This window comes from Engraulis encrasicolus, chromosome 6, assembly GCF_034702125.1.
Source record: "Engraulis encrasicolus isolate BLACKSEA-1 chromosome 6, IST_EnEncr_1.0, whole genome shotgun sequence".
In the NCBI taxonomy this organism is placed as follows: domain Eukaryota; kingdom Metazoa; phylum Chordata; class Actinopteri; order Clupeiformes; family Engraulidae; genus Engraulis; species Engraulis encrasicolus.
This window is the reverse complement of record NC_085862.1, coordinates 56,732,582-56,742,581: the sequence shown is the minus strand read 5'-3', so window position 1 is coordinate 56,742,581 and position 10,000 is coordinate 56,732,582. Positions and strand designations below refer to the sequence as shown.

The 10,000-nt window shown below is 47.5% G+C and overlaps 1 protein-coding gene across 6 annotated transcripts in view; it reads left to right on the top strand.

Moving 5' to 3' along the window:
• The window catches only part of ptprsa (protein tyrosine phosphatase receptor type Sa), a 272,327-nt gene that overhangs the window by 134,895 nt on the left and 127,432 nt on the right, over positions 1–10,000 (top strand). For all 6 annotated transcript variants that reach the window (XM_063202029.1, XM_063202025.1, XM_063202028.1 and 3 more), the window contains exons 7-11: positions 4,384–4,653; positions 5,083–5,469; positions 5,806–6,000; positions 6,232–6,362; positions 6,624–6,768. In XM_063202029.1, the coding sequence (XP_063058099.1) occupies positions 4,384–4,653; positions 5,083–5,469; positions 5,806–6,000; positions 6,232–6,362; positions 6,624–6,768 (1,128 nt within the window). The remainder of the gene's footprint in view (positions 1–4,383; positions 4,654–5,082; positions 5,470–5,805; positions 6,001–6,231; positions 6,363–6,623; positions 6,769–10,000) is intronic.

Here is a 10,000-nt window from a genome sequence, read left to right as displayed (position 1 = left end):
ACAAGAATTTACATTAGTCTTTTGATGCATGTTAACGAGAAGGTAAGAGTGAATGGTAAATTTAGCCCTAGCTGTGTTTTGTACCTACCGTATATGAATAAAATATAAATAACGCAATCTCTCAGGCTTGCTTTTAAGTACCTTTAAAGTCGCAGTAATTAAGCGCAAGTTGTGTTGTTAAGAGGAGCTGTAAATGATTGATTAAATGGCGTTGTGGGTGGGAGCTTTGCATTATGTCTCTGCAAACCGTCATACAGTACAAACTGTACATGCATGCACTCAGTACAAAACCCACAGCACAGTTTTTGTTGGTTGAACAGCGCTAGGATGACCTTGAAGATGGTTGTGAGTTACGTCAAGGAGGTCGCCGGCCTCCTCTACCTTTGTGTTCTTAAGTAAAGTGGGCCGCAGTGAGTGAGCGCAGATGTGATTATGACGCCGCCGTGGGGGCGACAGAAGGACATCGCCCATAAGAGCTGTGTTCTCCGCACACTGTGGCCGCCCGCTGAAAGGCTTTTGTTATTTATCAGCATTTCTGGGAGCAGGAGGCATGTCATTCGCTTCGCCCCTGAAGAATCCCCCCCCCCCTTCCACTTACATACAGTATAGCATGTGTGCTCATGTGTGCGTGTGTGCGTTTTTGCATGAGTGTGGGCGTGCATGCGTGCGTGCGTGTGTATGTGCTTCTATGTGTGTATGTTTGTATGTGTGTGTAGAGAACGGGATGTCTATGTCATGGAGGATCATTGTGTATCCCTCCCCAGCAGGGGGGGGGAGTAGGAGTCAGATAGGATGGGGAGGGGCACGTCGTAGATGTGTTAGGCACAGGAGGGGCCATGTTCAGTCTAATGGAAGCTGTCAAGGTTGGTAGGTGGAGATGGCAAATCCCATTTGGATTGACAAGACGAGCGCGCTGTCTGAGTGGTACACATATGCAGACGGGCACATACACACCCAAACGCACACACACATACGTGCATGTGCATACATACATACACACACACACGTACACACACACACGTACACACACACACACACACACACACACACACACACGCGCACACACACACATACACACTTGACTGTAGGCTTACAGTACTCCGCAATCCCACCCCCATATCCCAGCTGAATCACTGTTTTCCAGCCCCACTGTGTCGCAGAGGGAGCAGACTTATAATAGGGATCAAATACACAGGCACACGCACACACACACACACGCACACACACACACACACATACACACTCACGCACACGCACATACACACACACACACACACACACACACGCACACACACGCACACACACACACACACACACACACACACACACACACACACACACACACACACACACACACACACACACACACACACACAAACACATACAGACACACACATGCACATGCATGCCTGCCACATGAATGATATAGGCCTGACCTTTGATCTTAGCGCCTTTGCTGTATGTCCTTGTGTTCATCATGTCTGTGTCTCCTACTTGTCTGCTGTCATGCTGCCTGGCTCCCGTCTGTCTTGCATCGTGTCTTGTCTCTCTGTTTTGTCTCGCCATCTGTCTGTCTGCCCGTCTGTCTCTTTCTGTCTGTCTGTCTACCGACTCTGATGCTTTGTCCATCATCCACGCCATCGTCTGTCCAGCCCTTCAAACATGACACGTCTCTCCCCCCACCTCCCCCTCTCCCTTCCTTCTCTCTCTGTGTCAGTCTCGTTCCCACTGACTTCAAATGAGGTTTGCATGGTTGCCAGGTCTCTGTGCATCGTTCCACCTCTGCCCCCTGCCCCCTTTTCCATCTCATCAACCTCCCAACCTGGCGACCTTAAATTCTTGCCAGGTCTCATGACACCCCGTATTTTGGGGGAACAAAAAAAAACGTCAAGAGTCAAACCTTGAATTCGTCCCCCAGCTCAGGTGATAACTACTTAGCCCCCAGAATGAGGGAGGGCTCCTTGTTTTGGAGCCATGTTGTATTCTTGCCCATGCAGATGGTTAAGCTGTCAGGCTTAGATCTTGAGCTGGAGCTGTGGTTGTGGTAGCCCACTGCAGTTCATTCAAGGCTAAGACTGACGTTAGCATGATAATTTCCTCCCTGTGGGAGGCCTGGTCAATGTGTTTAGGCCTACAGTATTCTGCCACTCAGGGTTCAACCCCCCCACTCAAATAAACACATAATCAGGCAAACACTAGCTGAGCTAACGACCCAATTGTTGGATAAACACATAGTCAAGCTAATGGTTACGTTCCACCTTCATAGGTCTTCATAAGGCTAGTCAGATACACAGAAGAGAGCGCTGACTCCCCACTCAGATAAATATATAAACAGTCTAATGGAAATTCAATACGCTCCCCACCCATATAAATAAATACCAAAGCTAAGGTGAGCGAACTCCCCACTTTAATCTATACCAAATCAGGCTAACACTGGCTCAATTACGACAAGTAAATACTGAAGCACAGCAGGGTTGGTCTCGCTAACCCATCACACAGATAAAAATCAACTGAGCCTATTCCTCACGTGGTTAGGTTAACACCCTGCCCAGGTTATTACTAAACCAGGCTAACACAGACTCGGCTAAATTCACATTAACATAAATAGGCTACCAAACCAGCCTAAGTCCTTATGCTGTACCTTGTCGTCACTATGCCACCTAAAATGCCATAATTCATGAGGCAAATTATAGCCCTCGTAATAACAACTTAACCACTGTCTTAATTAGATCCTTAGAGGCACCTAGAGACACCTAGAGGAAAAACTACTGACTGATTTACAGCAGAGCCATTATTAAGTGTAGGGTTACCAGCATTGAAATACTGGCCCAGGAGTCCCACACTCTCAATCCTATTCTCAGCCCCATTGGTTACCCAGATCTGTCCATCACATCTCCAACCAATCACATGCTGTCCCTAGAGGCATAGCATCTGTCAAGCTTGATGTCATTGTAGTCGTGTAGACCAGCATCTCCTGTGTTCGTATTGGATACTGCTGTGGATGGATGCCTGTGTTTCCTTTACTTGTTTGTTGGTTTTTGTATTGTGGCTCCAAAGGGAAGTTAGCGTGACAGTCACTCGCGCTAGCTGATCAGTAGCCCATGGGCCGCGAGCAAGTCATTAGCTGTGTTATAATTGTGTTCTGTTGGATGTACCATAGTCTGCGATGTGACAATGTGCTCTTTGTCACCTTCAGTCACATTGTGTGGAAAACAAGTACCAAATTAGAGATTTTGCACCACTGAAGTGGGTTCCCCCCACCCCCCCGTATATCCCCCATCTTCTCTCGCTCTCCTGTGTGCATCCCCCTCCCTCCCACTCTTTCTCTATCTCCTTTATATATCTCTCCTTTATTTTCTCTTCAATTGTCTTTGTCTGGGCATGCGAGCGAGCCTAAGTTATATTTTTTCTCTATGCATTTTTTATCAATCAGATCTCTGGTTTTCTTCTTCTCATTGTAATCTTTATTTTCTCTCAACCCTTTATGCATGGTGTCTGTGACAATGATAGCTGCATCTATCAATGGAACGGTGTCAGATCTTTAAAAAAAAAAAGCCTTTTGTCCAGTTGATCTACCCTACAACACAAAAATCTCATTAAGGTTTCTCATCTTCAGCTGTCAGCCAATATCTCACACATCACGTACCGCCTTTAGAGGCAGAGCTTCTCTTTGGCTTTGAACCAGAGGCAATTAGATTCCAGTGAGCCAGAGAAAGAGTGCTAGACGTCAGCTTTACAAAAAGGCTTACCACAGGGTACAGAAAGACCTGCAAGTTCCAGAATCCTACTGATCATGCTCCATTCTGATTCTACTGCTTCACTCTACGGGAGATCTAGAAGTCATTTCAAGCACTAGAACTCTAGTGTCGTAGAAGTCCTTTTGTGTCACAGGTGAGACACATGGGGCGTGGTAAGCAAAGAAGAGGTTAGAAAAGGAAGAGGGCATAGATCAGGTATAAAAAAAGATGAGAAACGCATAATAGATTTTTGTGACAATAACTGTGCTGTGATTGGTCCAATCTTGGTCAATGGAACCTTGTTGCGATGACCTGTTGCTTAAATGTCATTCTATATGGTTGGTCTTAGCTCCTTACCATTGTTTTTTGGGTGTGAGTTTGTCCTTCTCCCCCAACATAATTAACAACAACAAAAAAGCACCCTCGTAGATTTGTGTCTGTCACTGTGGTCTTTTGGCATACCATCTGCCATTTTGTACTGTAGTCCCTCCTGTAGACTAACAACTGTAACTGTGTTGCCTGTTCAAAAGAGGAGGGCCCATTTTCATGGGTCTCTCTGTCACCTCTCTCTCTGTCTTTGTCTTTGTCTCCACACCTCCCTCCCTCCATCCCTCCCTCCCTCACGCTTCTCCACCCCCCCATGTAGTCCGCCGCGTCCCCCCGCGATTCTCCATCTTCCCCACCAACCACGAGATCATGCCCGGTGGCAGTGTGAACATCACCTGCGTGGCGGTGGGCTCGCCCATGCCCTACGTGAAGTGGATGCTGAACGCAGAGGACCTGACGCCGGAGGACGAGATGCCCGTGGGCCGCAACGTGCTGGCGCTGGACGGCATCAACGAGTCGGCCAACTACACCTGCGTGGCCATGAGCAGCCTGGGCATCATCGAGGCCGTCGCCCAGATCACCGTCAAGTGTAAGGGCTGGCACATACACACACACACACACACACACACACACGCATACTGTACACGGGCACACGCACTGCACACACACACACACACACACACACACACACACACACACACACACACACACACACACACACACACACACACACACACACACACACACACACACACACACACACACACACACCAAAACCTGTTGTTCACCTAATAAAGTTTAAGCAAAGAAGACCAGTGTGGGATGATTTACCTCCTCTTACTTGGAAGACTTTACATGGCTCATGCCCAAATTGAATTCTGCCACAATTCTGTTTAGAGTTGGAATATTCCTTGCATGAAACTGCACTGTTTGTGCATGTAGCCTAGTTGTTCAGTGGTCTTTATTCTTCATCTTGATCTTCATCTTGACTACTCTCATCCTCCTCCTCCTCTTATAGCGCTACCAAAACCCCCCGGCACCCCCGCGGTAACGGAAACCACGGCGACCAGCATCACCATCACCTGGGACAGCGGCAACCCCGACCCAGTGCTGCACTACATCATCCAGTACCGTGCCAAGACGGCCGACAGCAAGTACGAGACCATGGACGGCATCACCACCACGCGCTACAGCATCGGCGGCCTCTCGCCCAACACCGACTACGAGATCCGCGTCTCAGCCTTCAACACCATCGGTCAGGGCCCGCCCAGCGAGGCCGTCGAGGCACGCACGGGCGAGCAGGCCCCCGCCAGCCCTCCTAGGACGGTCCAGGCACGGGTCATATCCGCCAATACCATGGTCGTGCGATGGGATGAACCAGAGGAGCCCAACGGGCAAATCAAAGGTAGAGCAATACGAAGTAATGTTTTAGCAGTTTATTTCCAAAACTTATGCTGACCATTCACAAATAATATCTATTTTGAAGGATATTTACCACAGACATCAAATTTGAAGTGGTCATTAGGTGGCTCTTCTCCATGTCAGCAATTTTGCATTTCCAGTAATCTTGTCTTATCAAACCTGTAAATATTGGTTCATTACCTCCGCCATGGAGATAATTAGTAAATAGTCTTGAGAAGATCAAATTTTGGAATGGGGTGCAGCATAGTTGCAACAGGCAAGCATAGCTGCAATGCCTACTGTGGCCACAATCCTACATACTGTTACTCTACCTTTAAAGGTTACCGGGTCTACTACACAATGGATGACAGCCTGGCTCTGAGCAACTGGCAGATCCACAACGTGCAGGACAGCGTGCTCACCACCATCCCCAGCCTGACGTCCGGGGAGACCTACAGCATCCGCGTGCTGGCCTTCACCTCCGTTGGAGACGGGCCGCCATCCGACCCCATACAGGTCAAGATGGTACTCGGAGGTGAGTCGTGTGTACTGTGTATGTGTGTGTGTGTGTGTGTGTGTGTGTGTGTGTGTGTGTGTGTGTGTGTGTGTGTGTGTGTGTGTGTGTGTGTGTGTGTGTGTGTGTGTGTGTGTGTGTGTGTGTGTGTGTGTGTGTGCGCGTGTTTGTTGCGGGGAGGGATCTGTAATAATTACATGTATGTGTGTGTGTGTTGGGTGTGTAATAATTTTGTGTGTTGTCGTCTGGCAGTTCCAGCGCAGCCTGAAAAGTTCCAGGTGGGGGCGGTGTCAGACACCAGCATCGAGCTGACCTGGGAGCCCCCGGGGAACAAGGACCTCAACTATGAACTACGCTACAGGGAGGGGACCAAAGGCAGTGAGGTGGGACTACACACACACACACACACACACACACACACACACACACACACACACACACACACACACACACACACACACACACACACACACACACACACACACACACACACACACACACACACACACACACACATATATATAAATACAACGCCACATGGCACACACAAACATCTGTGAATCCACTTCATTTTCCCTCCCTCCCCTCTCCTGTTTGACCTCCTAACCTCACACGGTGGGCTGGGCGGGGTGTGTGTCGCGCAGGTGACTAAAAAGTTCGGTCCCTCATCCTCGTACGTGGTGGAGGGGCTGAAGGCCAACACGGAGTACCTCTTTTCCCTGGCTGGCATCTCCAAGAGCGGCATCGGGGCCTTCACCAACGAGATCTCCCAGAAGACCTCCCAAGCAAGTACGTACCCTCAAACACACATAACGGGAACATACAGTACACACACACACACACACACACACACATACATGAACACAAAAATACACACACTTACACACGCACGCACACATGCCAACAAACATCCAAGCCCACACAGTCAGATTGATGATGGGTTTATGTTACGTAAACACTACACAGATTTTAAATGAGTGTGTGTGTGTGTGTGTGTGTGTGTGTGTGTGTGTGTGTGTGTGTGTGTGTGTGTGTGTGTGTGTGTGTGTGTGTGTGTGTGTGTGTGTGTGTGTGTGTGTGTGTGTGTGTGTGTGTTTGTGAAAGAGAGAGAGAGAGAGAGAGAGAGAGAGAGAGAGAGAGAGAGAGAGAGAGAGAGAGAGAGAGAGAGAGAGAGAGAGAGAGAGAGAGAGAGAGAGAGAGAGTTGTTTATTTCTCCAGAGATTTAAAAAAAAAAACACGAGATGATAATTGTGTTTGTGAGTGTGTGTATGTGTGTGTTTCTGTGTGTGTCTTGGATAGCAGGCAGATGCAGATGTGTTTTGAGGACATGAACTCTGTTTGACCGATGTGGGAGTGGATAGAGTGGGGAGGGGGAAGTAGATGGAGTGAGACCCCCCCTGCCCCCCACCTCTCCGAAACAGAAGCTATGTGTCTTTAGGAAACAGAAGTGCAGGCTCTGGCCCACATGTCTGGCTCGCATCTGCTTACTACTGCAGGACACACACACACACACACACACACACACACACACACACACACACACACACACACACACACACACACACACACACACACACACACACACACACACACACACACACACACACACACACACACACACACACACATACATTCACTACACACTACACACTACACACTGAATTGCTAACAACAACCCTTTTCCTATTTCCCTGAGGTTTTGTGGGGATTTTATGCTTCTCTACAAATGTTCTGGTTTTCAAGTGGGTGTGGGGGATCGTTTTTGGATTTATTGTTGTTCCTCTTTGGCTTGAAGGTTGTGTGAGTGTGTGCGTGTGTGTGTGCGTGTGTGTGTGTGTGTGTGTGTGTGTGTGTGTGTGTGTGTGTGTGTGTGTGTGTGTGTGTGTGTCTGTGTGTGTGTGTGTGTGTGTGTGTGTCTGTGTCTGTGTCTGTGTGTCTGTGTGTGTGTGTGTGTGGTTTTTTTTCCAGGAATGTCTCAAATGTTACAATGTACTTCTGCTTGTTTGTGTATTTTGGGGTTTGGGCGGGGTGTGCTGTTTTTGATGCTTCTCGAGTTTACTGTTCACACTGGCTTGAAAGTTGTGTTTTGTGTTTTTTTGGGGGGGCTGAACTGAAATCTTACTCTGCACTTTTGATTGTTGGATAAAGTGTGTTTTTGTGGGCTCGTTGTTTTTTTTTCCGACCTAACTGTGGACTTGTAATGGTGGGGTGTGTTGACTGCGTGTGCGTGTGCGTTTGTGTGTGTATGTGTGTGTGTGTGTCTGTGTGTGTGTGTGCGCGCGCTAATAACACATCCTCCTATTTCTCTCTAGCATGCCTCCAGCTACCAGAGTTCACACAGGGTGTATGTGTGTGTTTGGGTATGGATGTGGGTATGTGTCTGTGTGTTTTTCTTTAACCCATTGACGCCGGTTGTTGCGTTACGCAACATTGGCCCTGATGCAGGTTGTTGCGTTACGCAACATTATTGATTTGTCAATATTTTCAAGATGCATGGGAGATGCAATGCACAATGTTTTGTTCAAATACACAAGAGATGGGTGTTCTCGATTTTTTAAACATCATGTGGCAAAAAAAAGTTTGATTCATCGACAAATATGTCGAAATCAACCATGCTCGCTTCTGCAGACGTGGGTTGTTTAGCCATTTCACACAGGTTAAAAAAGGCTGTGGTTCGCGAGACACGCTTTTACAGCGAATGTGATGTTCAGTTGAAATGTTCAGTTGACAAGTAATGAAGAGATTTTAATCGAGGAAAGGAAATATGATTGAAGACCCTTTAGATAGAGAGCCGGAGTGTGATTTGCCGTGGCCGCATGAAGAGGTGGGCGAATGGCTTCCAAATAGACAGTCAGCTAGATTTCGCCCCCGACATTACCAAAAGTTCACTCCGACACTCGGGGCAATTGGCGAAGGTGCCAATATCTGAGGAAGCACGTCCTTTAGATATATTTCAGAATATTTTCACTGAAGAACTTTCGGATATGGTGATAGCCTATTGGTGAGGCAGACAACGGTAGACATGCGGATTATAGAAGCGCGGCCACACATCCAGCTCAAAGTGGAGCCCCGTCTCAAAATAGGATATGAAATTGCTCATCGGTCTTTGCATAACGTTTGGAGGAATAAAACGGCCATACTCGCCGGTGGGAGAGCAAGTGGCTGTATCAGACAAATGTCCCCTGATTTATGGCAGAAATTACTGCCTAATAATTATAATCATAATGATTATTATGATTTAGTTATAGTCGGCTATTGTAACAGTAGCAATAGTAATAGCCTAATAAATAGCAGCATCAAGCATTATCCTGAAAGCACATGAAACTTTTTTCAATCATTTGAATCATTATGAGATATGATTTTTAAGGAATATGTGTTAGTGTTAATGCTGAATGAGCATAATCCTGTGAAAGCAGAGGATTTTACCTTTTAAATGCAATTTGCCCCATGTCCCTATGTGTTCCAGAGGCTGAGATATTGATTTTTTCATAGGAGTTTTCAACCAATTTTTCTTATCTCAAAAAACCCTCAGGCATTGGGGACCTTTTCTAAAAACTGGCTCAGGCGCCAATGGGTTAATGGCTCACACACACATACAGTTGCCAACTCAGTGCCTGACCCAGCCCAAAGAAACCAGAACCAGGGCAGAACCGGTTTGAACTAAGCTGGCTGGCCTCTGGTGCCTGAGTAGCCCCACAGGGCAGGCTGCTGTGTTGGGCTGCCTCAGGCTCGGTTGCCCCTTGGGCTCCGGAGATATGCTTGGCTGATTCCTACCTCCATCAGACTAGCTGTTAGACTATTCCCTTCTTTTCTTTTCTTTTCTTTTCTTTTCTTTTCTTTTCTTTTCTCTTCTCTTCTCTTTTCTTCTCTTCTCTTCTCCTCTCTTCCCCTCTCTTCTCCTCCACTCTTCTCTCCTCTTCTCTATTCTTCTCTTTTCTCCTCTCTTGTCCTCTTCTCTCTTCTCCTCTCCTCCGCTATTCTCTCCTCTCCTCTCCTCTCCTCTCCTCTCCTCTCCTCTTCT